The following is a 21,074-nucleotide window of genomic DNA, read 5'->3' as shown; positions in this document are numbered from 1 at the left end:
GTGTTAAAAGTTTGAGATAAGACCCATTTTGTTGGAATTAATGGCTGCTCTGTGACATGTTTTTCATTTGTTCAATTTTACTTTTTTGCAGAGCAAATTGATAGCTGGGAAGATCATCCCGGCCATTGCTACAACCACAGCTGCGGTGGTTGGCCTTGTGTGTTTGGAGCTCTACAAGATCATTCAGGGACACAAGTCACTGGAATCCTACAAAAATGGCTTCATGAACCTAGCTTTGCCTTTCTTTGGCTTCTCTGAACCCATTGCTGCCCCCAAGCACAAGGTAAGGCCCATGTTAGGTCTGGGAAGCACTGGTGAGATCTGTAACTCTCACACCTGATCCTATCTGATGGTTAAAATTTTGACATTTGAAAGGTGGCTAGCGAACCAGGTCATGGGCAGTGGTGGGGCATAAAACCTGCTTTGCTTCATTCAAAAAAGCTCTTTAACTACTTCAGCCCCGGAAGATTTGGTTGCTCAATGACCAGGCCATTTTTTGCGATACAGCACCGTGTCGATTTAACTGACAATTGCACGGTCATGCGACGCTGTACCCAAACAAAGTTGACGTCCATTTTTTTCCCACAAATAGAGCTTTCTTTTGGTGGTATTTGATCACCTCTGCAGTTTTTAATTTTTTGCGCTATAAACAGAAGAGCGACAGTTTTGAAAAAACACTATCTTTTACTTTTTGCTTTATTAAATATCCCACTTAGTTTTTTTGAAAAAAATTTTAGGCAGATATGTATTCTACATACAAATCACAATAAGCATATACTGGTTTGTGCAAAAGTTATAGCGTCTACAACATTTTTTTTTTTTTTTTTATAATAATACTAGTAATGGCGGCGATCTGCGATATGGTGGACAAATTGGACGCTATTGACAATTATACAGCGATCAGTGCTATAAAAATGCACTGATTACTGTATAAATGTCAGTGGTAGGGAAGGGGTTAACACTGGAGGGGGGGGGGGGCGATCAAGGTGTTAACTCTGTTCCCTCACTGTGTTCTAACTGTATGTTGGATGGGACTGTCTAGGAGGAGAGAGAGATTGGTGTTAATACTTACTATGAACACACAATCTGTCTCTACCCCCCCGAAAGAACCAGGATTTGATCCCGGTTCTTGCTCTGTCACGAGCGATCGTGAGTGCCCGGCAGTCATCGTGCCCACTGGGCACTCGCATCGGCTGCTGGCGCCCATGCCCCTGGTGGCCAAAAGGAAAAGTGACGTAAGGTAATGTCAATTTGCCCAGCCAACCTACCGCAGTAAAACACTGGCGGCTGGTCCCGAAGTAGTTAAAGTGGAACTCTAGTCTAGTTTTTAAAGCCCTGATTATTTTAACTGTGACGTTTCTTCCATTTCTAGTACTATGAGAATGAATGGACTCTGTGGGACAGGTTTGAGGTGAATGGCATCCAAGATAATGGGGAGGAAATGACACTGAAGCAGTTCTTGGATTATTTCAAGGTGAGTCACTTCCCTAAGCCTTGCGTCCCTAAAGACAAGGAACCTAATGTGCAAGTTGCCTTTTAGTAGTGGCACACTTTCCTAGGGATAAGAAGACATTTGATCTGTCCCTGCCCACAGAGCTTTGCGCTCTGGAAGCCAGTTGTCTTCCAGAGTGAAACAAATGTGTTTGCATCCATTCCCTGCCACTAACCAGGAGAGAACATACCAACTCTGTATGTGATGATTGTGCTTGCTAATGGACTTGGGACTCTAGTACTGCAATAAGCAACACTGGAGTTTTAGCCCTGGTTCGCATATAGGTGCTAAAATCGCTTTGCAATTTATGCATGCGTTTTCTGTGAATAGCATTGCAGTTTGAGTGCAATTTCACCAGTCGTGCGTTTTTTGGCTTCTGCATTTTTATTGATTTCAGGGCAAAACTGCCTTCCATTGACTTCAGTGCAAAATTGCATGTTGCTCGCAATCCAATGAATGCTGATATCTGCATGCCGATATACTCGCAAGTCTGGAACGCACTGCTCCAAACTCCCACAGGACCCTTTTTTGGAATTGCACTCAAAATGCAGTGCCTGTAGATTGCATCAGTGTGAACCATCAATAGGAACACATAATATCTAGCCTGTCATGCAAATCTGTGCATTTGAAAACGCTTCCAAAATCGCATGTGTGTGAACAAGGGATTAAACTTTCTGTGAGAAGGCAGTAGTCTGTAGCAGCTGACAGCAGAAGGCAGTGCATGGAAGGACCCCCACTCTCAATTGTTGAAACTAAATCTTGGATTATACAAACTTACATGCGGGTGGAGGTAACCAATAAAATATGAGGATTCTTGGCTGTTTGGTATCCTTGGTTCACGTGATTTCTACCAGCTGGAATGGACTGTAGCATGTTCTGCTTCTAGGTTGGGCTAGATAGCTGCTCTTCTGTACTTTTTTTCCTCCTTTCTTCTTTACTCCTTTCATCTTTCCTCATATGTCTGTTCTCTTCCCTCACCTCCATTCCATATTCCCCAATGTCTGACTATATCTATTTTGAGACTTTGTTTATTGAGCCACCGCATATCTGTAGTTTCTTTATACTTTGCTTTCGCTCATTGAAGAGCAACCTGATGCTGAATAATATAATTGATACCCTACAACTTGCAGTCCTTTTTGATATGTCTATTAAAAATGTATTGAACCGTAATAGGCAGCAGAAGCTCTTGTGCTTGTGGGCCCATTCATGATTAACAATGTACAAGCTTGTTCCCCTTAATAGATAAGGAGACATTTTGGTGCTGCCTTGCATGGGATTATTTCAACTAATTCTGCTTCAGACAAGTGAAAGCACTTATCACTCTCCAGGTCTGATCGATGTTAGAGATGTTTGAAGTCACTGTCCAAGATTGGTCTTCTCTACAGGCTGTATCTGATGCCAACTTTTTTTTTTTTTGTTTTTTGAAGTAACAATCATGTCTGTTCTTTCTTGTCTGCAGAATGAACACAAGCTTGAAATCACAATGTTGTCCCAGGGGGTCTCCATGCTGTACTCATTCTTCATGCAAGCTGCTAAGCTGAAAGAGCGTCTCAAGCTACCGTACGTATCTCACTTTTTCCTAAATCCTGCAACTTGAAAGATTTGTTGCATTTACCATGAGACTCCTGGCTAGGGCATGCAAAATGCTTTTGAGGGTTTTTTTTTTTTTTTTATAGTTGGTATACTGTATATGAATGAGTATTGAATATGTCTTAGTGGGGCCTTTCCCTCCCTGCCTATTTAACACACTTGTTCTGTTTGCAGGATGACTGAAATTGTGACTAGGGTGTCAAAGAAGAAGATTGGGAAACATGTTAAAGCGCTGGTGTTTGAACTGTGTTGTAACGATGATCTTGGAGAAGATGTGGAGGTCCCTTATGTGCGCTACACCATTCGCTGAACATAGAATATTGGTTTTGATGCATATGTCGGGGGATTTGAGGCAGCATGGAAAAAGGGCACTCTACCCAAGTACCCTTCTAGGAGTGCCCATTTCAGGCTTGGTCTGCTTCCCCTTGATGTATCCAGATTCATTGGCCCAAGAAGTGCCAGCCTGCAACACATTCTGTTCCATGTCTTTGTCTCATTAACTTGTTTCATTCTTGTTTTGTTAGCTGTGTAGTGCACACATTTGCTTAGTGTCTCTAAACCCAAGACTTTTAGATTTGGATGGAGTGGAGAAGGGTTAGAACCTCTGTCGAGTTTTTGTCTGTCACCTCTGGCAAGTTTAACCCTGGAATTGTCCTGGGGGTCATTGTCATAGTGACATATAATAATGGAGGTGTCTTCACATTGAAAAGAGTTTTCACTTCATGTTGTTTCTCCAAGGGAAAGCGCCCTAATTGAATGCAGACAGAAAACAACAAAGTTCTTATACTCTATCCAAAACTACCAAAAAAAAAAAAAAGTTTTGAATTTAGATATACTTTAACCCTTCATACTGGCTGCCTGCTGGCAGAAGGGTTAGTGACCGACTGGAGCTTATCCACACAGAGTTCTGGTTGTACAGCTGCATGGGGGAGCGTCCTTGTCTTGCCCACACCACCACCCAGAGCGTGCCAGTGATCTTGAGGGCCTTATCTTATAGAAATGTTTCTTTATACTGTGAGTTCTGAAAAGAAATTAAAAAAAAAAATAAAACTCCAGCTATTGCTTCTGATGTGTTTTTAATATATAAAGTGTCTGGTCCATCTTACTGGGAAGGTGCATTTATAGAACTGCAGATTGATAGTACCGTGGATGGCAGATGCTTTTGCCATATGGGTTTTGACACATTTACCTCAAGTTTGCTCTGTTTCAGTAATGACAGCTCTACTCTTTGGCTGTTTCACAGGTGCAGCCTTTACCGGGGCTTCTCCTGTTAGCCACGGGCCACATCTTTTCTTTTGTTTACTGTCCATTGAAGCATACTGGTCAGGTTATCCTGCCACTTAGAAGTTGTTGGTACACTGGCAAACAAAAAAAGCAATAAGCCAGCCCCTGTATAACTCCTCCTCTACTCACCATGCCTCCAATTTTTTTTTGCTAGTGTCCTAGAAGGTTGGACACCTTTTTCTTCAGTTAGGTGAAAAAAGACTTGGGGATGTTTTTACAACCTCCCGTGAACGATTTAATTTGACAGATGGTATCTGAAGTTTAAAATGTCCATTTTGCCGTGTTTACGTGCCGCGTTTAGGTGTGTGTGTGTGTGTGTGTGTGTGTGTGTGTGTGTGTGTGTGTGTGTGTGTGTGTGTGTGTGTGTGTGAAAACACTGCTTCCCAACATCCGTTTACCAGCAGCAGTGTACATGAGGCCTTAAAGGATAATTTTGTCATTTTTACAGGTAAAAAAAGTGCATTTATACATTTTTTTTTTTTTTTCCCTCCCCTACACTGCAGCCTGTAAGGCATTGCACCCATAATCAGCAGATGGTGGATGCAATGCCAGAGTGCTGCAGACTGTCATCTGTCTACCCATACCCCACCCGTTTGGGCAGACCGCTACTGACCTGCAGGAAGAATCGTGAACTTGGGGGTTTGTGTTTAGGTGTTCCCTAAATAAGATTAACAATTTAACATGTTATCAAAGATGAACTTATCCTTTAAAGTGGTTGTAAAGCCAGAAGGTTTATCTTAACACATTAAATATAAAAACCCTTCTGTGTGCCTCAGCCCTCCTAGTACTTACCTGAGGTACATCTAGATCCGGCGATGTTGCACGAGAGACTCTGCTGTCCGGAACGCCAACCCCCATCCCCCCTCCCTCATTGATGCCTATGGTGCTGTGCTGCGTCAGTGAGCCAATAAGGAGGGAAAGTGGTCGGGCTGCGGCTCAATGTCTGAATGGACACACGGAGCTTCGGCTCAAGTGCCCTCATTGCAAGCTGCTTGCTGTGGGGGCACTCGGCAGGAGGGAAAGGCCAGGAGAACTGAAGTGGGACCCGAGAAGAGGACCTAGGATGCTCTGTGCAGTGGTTTTGCACAGAGCATCCTAAGTATAACATCTTTGTTATAACGACAAACAGCTGACTTTAGTATCATTTTGACTCAATTTTTTGCCAGCATTATAAACTAGGTGATTTCAGTCAAGACTCCTTGCTATACCACTGCTTGAGCTTGTCTGTGCATAGCAGCTATCTGGATTGGATTGAATAAAGAACTTGCTGCTCCAAGTGAGTTGAATGTGCCTGATGGAACCTCCAGTCGAGTGCTAGTCCTGGCCTGCCTCCGTGGGTGTATTCAAGGTAAAGAAAGGATGGCTGCACATCGGGAGTTTCCAAATGCCATTTATTTGGTCACCATGGTGACACCAGGGGACAACACAATCTCGTAGATGGGTTTCACACAGTACAAATATGCTTAATCATTACAAAGACATATCCTACTAAAAGGAGCTTGTATAGATCTACCCCCTTGAATCACAGGTGTTCAGAGGATGGTAATCAGAAGCAGGAAACACAATTGATCGCTTATTCGATTGGACCAGAACACTAGTCCTCTGGAGTGAACATATCAAAAACCGATATATAATACTTGACAATTCATGAATGAATGAAGGGTACCCACATCCAAGCGGATACAGTATATGGGATCCAAATTCATAAAATTGAATTGATCATAAACACTGTAATGAGAGGATACAAAACAAGAGAGCAATAACAAAAAAGAGAAAAAAAAACTCTCATTAAAACAGTGAGTTGTATACAATATTCCAGATGTGATTGACAAACCATTGGATAAATAAGATGATAAAAAATAAATGAAAAAACAAAAAATAAAAACCTTGTTTATTCTCTGGAAACGTAGCTGATAAATATGAACCACGTGTGTATGTAACAACAAAAAATATCAGAGTGATGATAAATAAAAATTAATACACATAGTGAGCCAATAGGCGTACTTGAATATACATGCGGGACATAAATCGGTGGACAGATATAAATAGAACAACAAAAGAGGAGAGGGACAATCGTGGTCTAATATTCTAACACTATATGTAAATGTATGTAGGAAGAGATATATATATATATATATATATATATATATATATATATATATATATATATAGTGTGTGTGTGTATGGCTATAGCCCTCATATCCTACCCCAATATCTACCTTTGGAACAGGTAGCAAAACACTACTAAAGAAATTTGTAGTACGGTCACATAGAGGATGAACTAATACCCTAGAGGTGCTATAGGGGGTATGTTAATAAGTATGTATAATTTAATTTAAATATACTAATATAAGAGCAGAGGGAGCATTCCAAGGACAACAGTCATATCATAATTATATGAGGATCATAAATATTAAGATGAATGCATACATTGGGGGGAGGGGATGATTAAGATGTTTAAACAATAAAAAAATTAAAACATCCAATGAATAGGTAGAGGGAAGTGTGGTGTGGTGTGTTTTTTTTTTTTTTTTTTGTTTTTTTGTTTTTTTGTTTTTTTGTTTTTTTTTTTTAAGGATTTATTCAAAAAAATAAGCCCCTGAGGAGTGCATGTTTGGAGATATCCAAAACCCTTCCCTCTGACACAAGTCTAAAGATTTCATACCCTCTTGGGAACCTTAACCCTATCAATCTTTGATATATTAAGTTATAAAAGATTCTTCAAATGTTTTGAATCTGTCCAACAGAGTACTTGCTGACGGAGAAATGTCCCTTTTTGTCATCAAACTTTAATTTGTTTGATACTATTGTAGATGTTAACAGATTTGTGAGGAATTTATTAAAAAGCATTATTTTTCAACTGATAATGTAGAGGCCTCTAAGCTATCTGTGCCTACACTTGCTGTTTCTGTGTCTGATCTAGAGGATCTCGCTTTCAGGGATTTGGCAGCAGATCGTAATCCAGTAGACGTTTTGCCTGTATGTGATAATGCTGTCGAATTTGCCCAAATTAAATCTGAAACGGACTTACCCGGTCAATTCCCGAACCCCAGATATGGCCAAATTTTAAAGAGCTGTTGAATGTGATCTGACAGTGTTGGTGCAACAAGCGATAGGAGGTGAGAGTACTTGGCATGATAATTTAACCCACAGTGAAAGATCAGCCTTTGGTGATTTGCTAGATGACGACACCTTTGTCGTCCATAATTCAGACGGGGGGGGGGGGGTCCTCATTGTGGTTTTGAACGAAAATCAATATAGACAAGGCCGTTCGACAGCTGTCCGATAACTTGACCTATACTAAACTTGCTGGGGATACAACAAAAAAGTACAGAGCAGTGATCGCTGATTTGGATCAGAGGGGCGTTAGAATAGGTGTATTTAATCAAAAGGAGGCTAGATCCCTGATACCTGACCATCCTGTCCTCTCCACTTTTTGTCATCTACCAAAACCAATAAAGGGTTGGCTTCCCTACAAGGTAGACCCTTTATCTCTGGCATGAATTCCCTTAATGAACGGTTAGGTCAGTGGCTGGATTACCTTAGGGACATGAGTCAACTCCTTAGCATTGTGAAACGGTTTACATGGGAGGATGATTTTACCTGGATAATCAGTGATGTAACCAGGCCCCATTCTTCCATGCCTTACCATCTTGCAGTGGCAGTTGTTTTGTTTTACTTGGAATATTTGACCAGTTTATCTATGGAACACAGACTGTACATTGCGGATATACTCGCATACTTGTCACACAATTACTTTATATTTGATGGGGAGTTCTGCCTCGAGGTGTGGGGCCACCATGGGAGCAAAGTTTTCGCCGTCCCACATCTTTGTATAGGAAAACCCCTTTGGGTCATTTATTCGGGTCTGTCTCAGGTTCATTGATGACCTGCTGGTGGTACGAAATGGGACATAGTGTCTATTGCCACTTTTGAAACTTGAAAATTGTAATGATAGAAATCTTGTCTTCACTGGTTGTGTGGACAAAAGATTAGTGTGTTACTTGGATGTGTGCCTGACTGGAGCTAATGGGTTAGAACTCCACGACTTTATATAGGAAGCCCTTATCGGGGGACTCCCTCATTTCCCAGTCAGGCCACCTGAGACCCACCATTAAAAGTATCCCTGTTGGTCAGTTCTTGTGGGTCAGGCATGTCTGCAGTGTCGACCAACATTTTGAACATGAAGCACAGTCCCTTTTTTTTTTTTTTTTTTTTTTTTTTTTTTTTTTTTTTTTTTTTATGGGAGATTTCTACACCGAGGATACCCTAGGTCAGTGATGGCGAGACTTGGCACCCCAGATGTTTTGGAACTACATTTCCCATGATGCTCAACTACGCTGCAGATCTCATGAGCATCATGGTAAATGTAGTTCCAAAACATCTGGGGTGCTGAGGTTCGCCATCACTGCCCTAGGTGGATGGTAGACAGAGCTTTATCTATAGCTTATTGTAATTTGAATATTAAAAATGACCTTTCCTTTTCAATCTGCAGCTGCTGTAATTTTCTATAAATGCAAAGCAATATGGCTTCATGGAGTTGTTCTGCACACAGTGTGTACTGACCACTCCCCCCAGAAACCTTTCCTGCTTGTATGATTGGCTCACCAATTTTCCCAGAAGTCTGCACTAAGATACAAGTCCGATTTCAGGCATCCCCTGCAACAAAAATGTAATTTTTGGTGATATTTCCAATAGGAACATGTCCAAAGGGATGCAGGCCCAGCAGCTTTCCTCATTAGTGCCCTACAGCTGCCTCAGCTGACTGATAATTATGAAACCACCCCCATTAGACCCGCTCAGCCCAGAGGCATAGACCAACACATGGATTTCTTCAGAATAACAAAAGATAGGAATCTGCAACAAAGGTTATAATCCTTGCAATTTACATAGCTCAATCGGGGGAAATGTTTTGGGTTTTTTTTCTTCAACAAAAGTGGAGTTGCGCTTTAAGGAAAAGAGGCCATCAGGGAAACAAATGCAAATTTTAACCCTGTCCACCCCATTTAGCAATGAGTATAGTGAGATTAAGAAAATCTTCAATAGAATCTTACCTATTCTACACACTCAAATATGTGCTAATATCCTATGAGAAGGAGTCAATGTGGTTTCCTGTAGGGCACCCACTTTGGGTCGATCTTTATCCCTAAGCTTTTTCAACAGTGAACCCTTTAAGTCACTTGGCTGGCTACATTTTAAGGGGAAATTCAAGTGTGGTGCAACAGGGTGTTCTTGCTGTTGTCGCATTCATGATGGCAGAACGTTTCAATCTATCGCTAATCAGAAGGCATTTGTTATTTGTTCTTTCTATAACTGTAACACCAGTTATGTAGTGTACCTGATTACATGCGCTATGTCAGGCACAGTACGTGGGGAGGACAATGAGATGTCTTTGTGACTGTTTTCAGAAACATCTTTACAGTGTAAAGAAGAATCTGTCAACTAATGTGGCCAAGCATTTTAATACATATGGTGGAGACAAAACAGCCATGCGGGTTCAGATTATTGATAGGATTAAGGTTCCCAAGAGAGAGGGTGACATCTTTAGGCTGTTGTGTCGGAGGGAAGTGTTTTGGATATTCCATCTCCAAGCACACATTCCTCAGGGGTTAACTTTGAGTGGTGGGGACGTGTCCAAGATGACGACCAAAGAGGCAGCACATTAGGAGAGCTCCTGCCTATCTTTTTGATTACTACCCCTATCTCTGCAGTTTTGGTTAGTACCAGGTACCAAGGGTGTTAAATCCTGTTGCCTAGCTTGGTGTGACCAAAGGTAGGAAGAACTCCCCCCTCGCAAACCCCAGTAAAGGCTCCCAGTCTGCCAGCGGTGCGGCCTCCTGTCCCGCACCCAGCTCCAATATGGCGACGCAGACGGAGAAGCAGGACCCTGCCTTGCTGGAGCAGAGCAACTTCAATGCTCTTATGCAGTCTATTACAGACTGCAAATCCACTCTGACGGGGAAGATTGACTCACTACAGTTGGAGATGGGCCTGATCCGGAAAGCTGTTGACACTATCTGTTCCTGTGTGCCATTGAGCACAGGGTCAGTGAATCGGGATGTGTTGCGTGACCATGCGGCCTCCCTTCATACCCTCAAAGTGAAAGTCAATCCCTGGAGTCCAGGGTGGAGGATGTTGAAAATGGAAATATAACCTCCGCATTGTGGGTCTCCCTGAGGGCGCAGAGGGAACCGTTCCTACAGCCTTCACAGAGCGGCTGCTCCGAACGCTACTGCCCCAGGCTCAATTCTCTGCCCACTTCGTGGTGGAGAGGGCGCATAGGATGTCTGCAGCCCGTGCCCCTGTGGGGGGCCCCCCCACGCACCGTCATACTGAAACGTCTCAATTTCAGAGACGGGGACCTGGTATTGAGGGAAGCCAGAATGATCGACACCTTGCGATATGAAGCTACTAGGTTAATGATCTTCCCTGATTATTCTGTTGACACCCAGAGGCAGCAACGGTCCTTTGATCATGTTAAGCTCAACCTCAAATATGAACATTAAATACAACATGCTCTTTCCAGCAAGACTACGTGTTCAAGATGGCGAAACTGCACTTCTTTACTCCTGAGGATGCCTCCCAGTGGCTGGAGAACCTTCCTACAGCCTGAGTCCTGCTGCTATCACTCCCCTTTTGCTTCACTGGATTTCATCCAACTGTAAGCACCAGCATAGGCTGCCATGCCCCTGTTGCCTTCACTACCTGTTGCACTGTTGGGGCCCTGCCTTCTGTTTAATTACTTGTCACCACATGTTTTCAGAGAGTCCTGTAATTTACCTGAAGTTATTTGTGGGTTTTTCTTTGCATCCTGAACAATTCTCCTGGCAGTTGTGGCTGAAATTTTAATTGGTCTACCTGACCGTGGTTTGGTTTCAACAGAACCCCCTCATTTTCCACTTCTTGATTCGAGTTTAAACACTGCTGATTGGCAGTCTCAATTCCTTGGATATCTTTTTATATCGCTTTCCTGTTTTATACAGTTAACCACATCAATACTGGGCACTTTCGCCCCCTTCCTTCCCAGGCCAAAATTCAGCTTTCAGAGCTCTCGCATTTTTAATGACAATTGCGCGTTCATGCTACACTGTACTCAAATGAAATTTTTATCATTTTGTTTGCACAAATAGAGCTTTCTATTGGTGGTATTTATTCATGACTCAGTTTTTTGTTTTATTTTTTGCGATTATGAGCGAAAATTTGGAAAAAAAAACAATTTTCTTTAAATTTAAACAAATCCAATAATCAAATTTTGTCATAAATTTAAGCCAAAATGTATTCTGCTACATGTCTTTGGTAAAAATAATCCTGTTAAGTGTATAATTTGGTTCATGTGATCACGGACAGATGTGCGCAGGTGATCATGGACACGTGATTTTACTGGGACATATGTGGGGGACAGGTGTTTTTACTATGTGGGTACATGTATTTTGGGATGTTGTGTTTTACACTGTGTGTTACTATGCTGGTGATCAGTGTGTAAAAAGCTGTAAAAAAAAACAGCCCATACACACTGATCACCAGCCGGCTGCAGCGATCCTCTCTCCTCTCCTCACCGACAACTGGAGGAGAGGAGAGCCAACCGCCTAGCAACCGGATCTCTGTTTACATCACATGATGGCTGTGATTGGACATGGCCGTCATGTGATCAGGAGGGCCCATCACAGAGCCCTCCTGCCGATCTGAGATGCGCCGTGTTTGGGTGACACGAGCACATTGGGATCACGCCGCTGCACGGGCCTGTGCGCGATCCCCCTCCTGAGGGACGTTACTGAACGTCTACTCAGGAGAGAGTGCCCATCCGGCCATACATATGCAGTGGCCCGGGTGGGAAGTGGTTAAACTACCTTTTCCCGCAGATCCTTTGACAATTCTTTTGCTTTCCCCGTGACTCAGAATCCAGAAACGTCAGTGCAGCACTGGATGAAAGATGCAAGGGTCAAGAGTCCAGAAACTCATTTACCTTTTTATACACACTCTCTAATTACAAGCAAACAGAACACAGGTGAGGATGGTTACCTTTAACCACTTCAGCCCCGGAAGGTTTTACCCCCTTCCTGACCAGAGCACTTTTTACAATTTGGCACTGCGTCGCTTTAACTGCTAATTGCGTGGTCATGCAATTGTTGTACCCAAACTAAATTTGCGTCATTTTCTTCCCACAAATAGAGCTTTCTTTTGATGATATTTGATCACCTCTGCGTTTTTTTTTTTTTTTTTTTTGTGCTATAAATGGAAAAAGACCGAAAATTTTGAAAAAAGATATTTTCAACTTTTTGTTATAAAAAAAATCCAATAAACTAAATTTTAGTCATACATTTAGTCCAAAATGTATTCAGCCACATGTCTTTGGTAAAAAAAAAGTCAATAAGCGTGTATTTATTGGTTTGCGCAAAAGTTATAGCGTCTACAAACTAGGGTACGTTTTCTGGAATTTATACAGCTTTTAGTTTGACTGCCTATCTCATTTCTTGAGCTGCTAAAATGTCAGGGCAGTACAACCCCCCCCCCCCCCCAAATGACCCCATTTTGGAAAGTAGACCCCCCCCCAAGGAAATTGCTGAGAGGCATGTTGAGCCCATTGAATATTTTATTTTTTCGTTCCAAGCGATTGAATAATGGCAAAAAAAAATATTTTACAAAAAGTTGTCACTAAATGATATATTGCTCACACAGGCCATGGTTATATGCGGAATTGCACCCCAAAATACATTTTGCTGCTTCTCCTGAGTATGGGGATACCACATGTGCGGGACTTTTTGGGAGCCTAGCCGCATACGGGGTCCCCGAAAACCAATCACCGCCTTCAGGATTTCTAAGGGCGTAAATTTTTGATTTCGCTCCTCACTACCTATCAGTTTTGAAGGCCCCCCCCTCAAATGACCCCATTTTGGAAAGTAGACACGCCAAGCTATTTGCTGAGAGGCATGGTGAGTATTTTGCAGCTTTCATTTGTTTTTGAATATGAAGAAAGAAAAGAAAAATGTGTTTTTTTTTTTTTGTTTTTTTTGTTTTGTTTTGTTTTTTTGTTTTTTTTTCTTTTTTCAATTTTCAAAACTTTGTGACAAAAAGCGAGGTCTGCAAAATACTCACCATACCTCTCAGCAAATAGCTTGGGGTGTCTTCTTTCCAAAATGGGGTCATTTGGGGGGGGGGGGGAGTTTGTGCCATCTGGGCATTCCATGGCCTCCGAAACTGTGATAGGCAGTGAGGAGTGAAATCAAAAATTTACACCCTTAGAAACCCTGAAGGTGTTGCTTGGTTTTTGGGGTCCCGTAAGCGGCTAGGCTCCCAAAAAGTTTCACACGTGGTATCCCTGTACTCAGGAGAAGCGAAAGAATGTATTTTGGGGTGTAATTTCACATATGCCCATGGCATGTTTGAGCAATATATCATTTAGTGACAACTTTCTGCAAAAAAAAAGTGTCTTTTTCTCGCAACTTGTGTCACAATATAAAATATTCCATGGACTCGACATGCCTCTCAGCAAATAGCTTGGGGTGTCTACTTTCCAAAATGGGGTCATTTGGGGGGGGGGGGGGTTTGAACTGTCCTGGCATTTTATGCACAACATTTAGAAGCTTAAGTCACACATCACCCACTCTTCTAACCAAGACAAAGCCTTTTCTGACACTTTTTGTTTACATGAAAAAAATTTTTTTTTTTCCTTTGCAAGAAAATTACTTTGAACCCCCAAACATTTATATATATTTTTAAAGCAAAGGCCCTACAGATTAAAATGGTGGGTGTTTCATTTTTTTTTTTCACACAGTATTTGCGCAGCGATTTTTCAAATGCATTTTTTTGGGGGAAAAAAACACTTTTTTTTTTATTTCAATGCACTAAAACACACTATATTGCCCAAATGTTTGATGAAATAAAAAAAGATGATCTTAGGCCGAGTACATGGATACCAAACGCGACATGCTTTAAAATTGCGCACAAACGTGCAGTGGCGACAAACTACATTTTTTAAAAGCCTTTACAGGTTACCACTTTAGATTTACAGAGGAGGTCTACTGCTAAAATTACTTCCCTCGATCTGACCTTCGCGGTGATACCTCACATGCATGGTGCAATTGCTGTTTACATTTGATGCCAGACTGACGCTTGCATTCGCCTTTGCGCGAGAGCAGGGGGGGCAGGGGTGCTTTTGCTTTTTTATCTTATTTTTAAACTGTTCCTTTTCATTTTTTTTTTTTTATTGTCTCAGGAAATGTAAATATCCCCTATGATAGCAATAGGTAGTGACAGGTACTCCTTCTTCTTTTTTTTTTTTTTTTTTTTGAAAAAATTGGGGTCTAGATCCTAGATCTCTCCTCTGCCCTCAAAGCATCTGACCACACCAAGATCGGTGTGATAAAATGCTTTCCCAATGGCACTGTTTACATCCGCCGAAATCTAAGTCATGAAATGCTCGCAGCTTCCGGTTTCTTAGGCCATAGAGATGATTGGAGCCATTCTGGTCTCTGATCAGCCCTATGGTCAGCTGGCCGAATCACCGGCTGCGTTCTTGGGTTCCCTGTTGGGACAGGAGAGCCAGAGAAAACCATGGAAGACGGTGGGAGGGGGGGGGGGGGGCATTCCCTCCCACTGCTTGTAAAAGCAGTCTCGAGCCTAATTATCCGCTAGGATTGCTTTTACATGAAAGCCGGCCGCTGGCTGAAAAGAATAATACCAAGATGATACCTAAACCTGCAGGCATCTTCTGGTATAACCACTCAAAGTTCAGCAACATACCAGTACCAGTTGCTGGTCCTTGTTGGGCATATATTGTAATTTTTTTTTTTTTTTTTTTTTCATGCAGCCTGTGGGCTGAACCAAAAAAAGAGATTGATCGGTGGGTATGCCCACCTTCAGAATACCACCCTTCATCCACCCACTTCTAATGATGGGCATACATGCACCATTTATGTATGCCGAAGCATGGGGGCATGCGCCCCAAAAGTTAGGAGCAAATTGCTCCTCCGCCCCTGCTGCCCCCATGCTTCGGCATATATGCTCCTTTTTTTTTTTTTTTTTTTTTTTTTTTTTTTAACTGTGGTGGTGAAATCGCCTCCGACAGCGCTGGAGTCACGGCTTTATGTATCGTGGGAGCAAACGCTGTTGCGGTCAAGATAAATAAATCCGCTCTGCAGCTGAATGGCATACCTGAAAACAAAAAAAGGTTAACAATAAAACACAGTAAACAGTAAAGTATAAAAAAAATTACATATCTGAAAAGCAAACATGATAAAACATAACAATAAAACGTTGCAGAATAGAATACAGTAAACAGAGAAAGAATAGAGAGTGAGAGAGAACAATAAAACAAGAACTATTTTTGTTTTTTTTTATCTTATATTTTGTGTGTTTTTTTTTTTTTTTTTTGTTTTTTTTTACAACTGTAACTTTTGTAACTGTAACCAGTTCCAGGTTTGGGTCTCTCAAAATGCGATGGCATCTTGGGAGACCCTGTGAAAGTATGTCTAGTCTGCGATGCTGTACCCTACGCTAAAACTCAACTAGTGCTCAAAACATTCACCAATGCAAAGACCAGGATTGTCAGGACAGGAGGGACAATAATAGCGGTTGTCACACCTATATACCTGTGCTTTCTACAGACACAACATTTTCTTTGGAGGGCTCGTTGGGTAGGGGTACTCGGGAGGACGCTTTTTTTATACCAGCGTCTGGCCTTAAGGGCAACTAGGTATGGCGCCAACAACTGGTCGTTGAGGTCCACCCCTCCCATATTTTAGTTATATTCATGGACACAGAGGGGTTTCTTCAAAACACCAGTCACCATAGTAATTCGGACAGTCGTGTCTGCATGAAGGTAGGTAAGAACAAAAACATTCTTATTATCCCTCCACTTCATAGCGAGCAAATTATTACACTGCAAGCAGGCTCTCTCCTCCAGCCTAAGACGGGAATCTACAAGCCGCTGGGGAAAGCCCCAGCGATTAGGTCGCACGTTGCCACATGCACCAATCTGATGATCAAAAAGGTGACTAAAAAGTGGCACGCTCGTGTAATAATTTCCACATATAAGTGGTACCCCTTTCCGAATAAGGGTGACACCAAGTCCTACACAATCTTGCCAGCGCTAAATAATGTAGTCAGGGCAGTTTCTCGGCTCTACGTGACTATCTCTTGCCTCGTAAACCATAAAACTACATGTATAGCCTGTGGCCCTGTCACAGAGCTTATACATCTTGACCCTGTATCTGGCACGCTTGCTGGGAAGGTACTGTTTGAATGACAAGCGGCCAGAAAACTTAATCAGGGACTCATCAACGCAGACAGCTCCATGGGGAGTTAACAAGTCTGCAAAACGTTGATTGAAGTGGTTTATGAGGGGCCGAATTTTGTAGAGCCGATCGTATCCAGGGTCTCCACGAGGACGCCAGAGTTAATTGTTGTTGAAGTGCATGAACCGCAAAATCTGCTCATATCGTGCCTGGCAATGGAAGCAGAGAACACGGGCATTAGGGCTGCTGAAATTAATCGCAGCATCGATGCATCGCGATTCGGGTGTCCCCGATGCGGCATCGATGCATGCGACCCGAAAAATCGATGTCTGGCCCCGCCCCCTCCCGGGAGAGCGCTTCGTGCATAAAGCTGTTTTTAGTGTGTGTATAATCCGGTCATGTGATTCTCAGCCGCGCCTCCCTCCTCTCAGTCTCACCTGGTGTCAGCTCCGCCCACTGACTGGAGCTATCAGGTCGGAAGAGAGGCGGGCGGGGCTGACATCAGGAGAGACGTGAGAGGAGGGAGGCGTGGCCGAGAGTCACATGACCGGAATATACACACACTAAAAACAGCTTTATGCACGGAGTGCTCTCCCGGGAGAATTCACTGCAGATCCTGAGATGTGACAACCGGCGGAACACCGGCCAGAGCAGCATGTAAGTAGGGAGGGGGGGGGGAGGGCGCTGTGTCTGACCATCTCCTGTGCCATGTCCCCAGTGTCTGACCATCTCCTGTGCCATGTCCGCAGTGTCTGACCATCTCCTGTGCCATGTCCCCAGTGTCTGACCATCTCCTGTGCCATGTCCCCAGTGTCTGACCATCTCCTGTGCCATGTCCCCAGTGTCTGACCGTCTCCTGTGCCATGTCCGCAGTGTCTGACCGTCTCCTGTGCCATGTCCGCAGTGTCTGACCGTCTCCTGTGCCATGTCCCCAGTGTCTGACCGTCTCCTGTGCCATGTCTGCAGTGTCTGACCGTCTCCTGTGCCATGTCCCCAGTGTCTGACCGTCTCCTGTGCCATGTCCGCAGTGTCTGACCATCTCCTGTGCCATGTCCCCAGTGTCTGACCATCTCCTGTGCCATGTCCCCAGTGTCTGACCATCTCCTGTGCCATGTCCGCAGTGTCTGACCATCTCCTGTGCCATGTCCCCAGTGTCTGACCATCTCCTGTGCCATGTCCCCAGTGTCTGACCATCTCCTGTGCCATGTCCCCAGTGTCTGACCATCTCCTGTGCCATGTCCCCAGTGTCTGACCATCTCCTGTGCCATGTCCCCAGTGTCTGACCATCTCCTGTGCCATGTCCCCAGTGTCTGACCATCTCCTGTGCCATGTCCCCAGTGTCTGACCATCTCCTGTGCCATGTCCGCAGTGTCTGACCATCTCCTGTGCCATGTCCGCAGTGTCTGACCATCTCCTGTGCCATGTCCCCAGTGTCTGACCATCTCCTGTGCCATGTCCGCAGTGTCTGACCATCTCCTGTGCCATGTCCGCAGTGTCTGACCATCTCCTGTGCCATGTCCCCAGTGTCTGACCATCTCCTGTGCCATGTCCGCAGTGTCTGACCATCTCCTGTGCCATGTCCCCAGTGTCTGACCATCTCCTGTGCCATGTCCCCAGTGTCTGACCATCTCCTGTGCCATGTCCCCAGTGTCTGACCATCTCCTGTGCCATGTCCGCAGTGTCTGACCATCTCCTGTGCCATGTCCCCAGTGTCTGACCATCTCCTGTGCCATGTCCCCAGTGTCTGACCATCTCCTGTGCCATGTCCCCAGTGTCTGACCATCTCCTGTGCCATGTCCCCAGTGTCTGACCATCTCCTGTGCCATGTCCCCAGTGTCTGACCATCTCCTGTGCCATGTCCCCAGTGTCTGACCATCTCCTGTGCCATGTCCCCAGTGTCTGACCATCTCCTGTGCCATGTCCGCAGTCTCTGACCATCTCCTGTGCCATGTCCGCAGTCTCTGACCATCTCCTGTGCCATGTCCTCAGTCTCTGACCATCTCCTGTGCCATGTCCGCAGTCTCTGACCATCTCCTGTGCCATGTCCGCAGTCTCTGACCATCTCCTGTGCCATGTCCGCAGTCTCTGACCATCTCCTGTGCCATGTCCGCAGTCTCTGACCATCTCCTGTAGCATGTCCGCAGTCTCTGACCATCTCCTGTAGCATGTCCGCAGTCTCTGATCATCTCCTGTAGCATGTCCGCAGTCTCTGATCATCTCCTGTAGCATGTCCGCAGTCTCTGATCATCTCCTGTAGCATGTCCTCAGTCTCTGATCATCTCCTGTAGCATGTCCGCAGTCTCTGATCATCTCCTTTAGTATTTAGGAAGAGAGCCTGGAGCTCCTCTGCTGTCTCTTTTTTTCTTAAGAACAGATAGAATAAAAAAAATGGAGTTCTCCTGACTACTTTTTTTTTTATGAAAGCCATGAGCACCTGCGGACTTGCGCTGTAATCGTGATGCATCGTGATGCATCGCGGAATCGAATCGAATCGAATCGTTGACTTGATAATCGTAATCGAATCGAATCGTGAGGCCAGTGAAGATGCGCACCCCTAACGGGCATATGGTGAATTGGGTCAGTGAACCAATATGACCACAACTCACTCTTTTTGGTTATGCCCATGAGGAGGGAAAGGCCCAGAAAGATCTTAAATTTGGAAACCGTAATTGGTTTCCAATCTCTGGCAAGGGAGGACTGGGGAATAGTGGCGATGTGTTGACCAGCATACAAATTGCTTTGGTCCACAATAGATCTATAGAGATCTTCGGTGAAAAACAGCGAATAAAAATCAAGTGACGTAAAATCAACTGTTTCCACATGAATGCCGGGTTGGCCAGTGAATGGGGGAAGTACGGGTACTGCAGAAGTGGTGGGTTCCCAATTAGGATTGGCGAATGCAGCAGGAAGGGCACTATGGGCACGACCGGCCTGTGTTCATCTTCTTGGTGGCAGTGGGAAACTACTTGTGCTTGCCTGTTGCCTTGTGCTTGCCTTGCTTGTTACTGCAGTGCTGGATGCACGACCAGGGTGTACTAGGCCGCTGGTGCTTGCCAGTTCACCAGAAGAAATAGCGGCGCTAGTACTTCTCTTCTCCATACGAGAGCCCTGCGGTTCTTGCACCTCAACAGCAGAAGAAGATTGGGGTCTGGTACGCCTGACCTTGGCAGGGACCACAACTCCGTTGTCAGAGCTATCTGTCATGGAGCCGCTGCTATCTACAGGTTCGTATTCTGAGCCTGAATCTGACAGATGAGTGACTTCCTCTTCACTATCTGTCATGCTCAGAAACGTGTAGGCCTCTTCACTAGTGTACCTTCGATTTTGCCAATTTGGGCTCTAAATTTAGTGGTACACTAGTGAGATTCACAGGCAAAAAAGCTCCTGACTGTTAGCGACTGTATCAAAATGCTACCAAAAAACTGTTAGCGATCGCAGGGATCAGGCCTGACTCTGCGAACACTGCAGTTATGTGTTTAGTGTTTTGTAAGTGACAGTGATCGATCGATACTGCACTTCGGTGGGCTGGGTGAAGGGGCAAAACGCAGGTGCTAGCAGGTATCTGGGCTGATCCCGCTAACACTGCATTTTTGGGAACCCTAAACTGCTGGGGACGCTAGTATATATCTGATCGGATCAGATATTATACCACTAAGGGAGGTGTATGCTGCGTGCGTGGGTGTTAGCGGTACTGGCACTAACCTGACGCTGCCTGGGGCGACGCAGACCCTATCTGACCCTAAAACTTAACTTATATCACCGCCGGGCGATTAGGGGGTTAAACCTTTATTGGGTAATAAACGGCGGGTGCCCTGACGCTATAAAAAATAATCTAACTAACCAGCGTCACCCGTAACCGTTATACGGTGATCACTGGTGAAAGGGTTAACTAGGGGGCAATCAGGGGGTTAAAACCTTTACTATGTAGTATATGGGGGTCCCTGACACTATAAAACGCTGACGGCAAACCTAAATACTTACCTCCCTAACTAGCGTCACCTGTGACACTAATACAGCGATCAGATAAACGATCGCTTAGTGATACTGGCGATGGGGGGTGATCAGGGAGTTAAAACTTTATTAGGGGGGTACCCTAGACCTAAAGGGGCCTAACACTAACTGCCCTACCACTTATAACTGTCACAAAATGACACCAATGCAGTAATCAGAAAAAAAAAAAACCTGCTATTGGTGTCACTGTGTCAGGGGGTACAGGGGGGTGAAAAGTGTGCCTAGAGTGTTCTACTGTATGTGTAGTGTTTGGTGCACTTACTTGATGTCTTGTCTTCTCTCGGAAGTCAGAACGAAAAGGCTTCACGAGGAGTGATGACATCACTTCCTCCGCTTCTGTTTGCAGTTCAGAAGTTGAGGAAGCCTGTCATTCGCCAGGAGCGATCGTGAGGGGGTGGCCATGAATCAGTGGCCTCCCCCTCACCTTGGATCGCTCCTGACGAGAATCTGACCGCCGCAGGCAC

General features: G+C 44.3%; 1 protein-coding gene across 5 annotated transcripts in view; it reads left to right on the top strand.

Annotated features, from left to right (window-relative positions):
* UBA1 (ubiquitin like modifier activating enzyme 1) overlaps window positions 1-4,137 on the top strand; it is a 60,353-nt gene extending 56,216 nt beyond the window's left edge. For all 5 annotated transcript variants that reach the window (XM_073599781.1, XM_073599782.1, XM_073599780.1 and 2 more), the window contains exons 23-26: window positions 92-283; window positions 1,373-1,474; window positions 2,952-3,052; window positions 3,257-4,137. In XM_073599781.1, coding sequence (XP_073455882.1) covers window positions 92-283; window positions 1,373-1,474; window positions 2,952-3,052; window positions 3,257-3,392 — 531 coding nt within the window. In that variant the 3' untranslated portion in view covers window positions 3,393-4,137. The remainder of the gene's footprint in view (window positions 1-91; window positions 284-1,372; window positions 1,475-2,951; window positions 3,053-3,256) is intronic.
* The last annotated feature ends 16,937 nt before the right edge of the window (window positions 4,138-21,074 follow it).

The sequence above is a fragment of the Aquarana catesbeiana genome, linkage group LG09 (genome assembly GCF_042186555.1).
Source record: "Aquarana catesbeiana isolate 2022-GZ linkage group LG09, ASM4218655v1, whole genome shotgun sequence".
In the NCBI taxonomy this organism is placed as follows: domain Eukaryota; kingdom Metazoa; phylum Chordata; class Amphibia; order Anura; family Ranidae; genus Aquarana; species Aquarana catesbeiana.
Note: the sequence above shows the minus strand (reverse complement) of the source record. Positions and strands in the feature narration are given on the sequence as shown.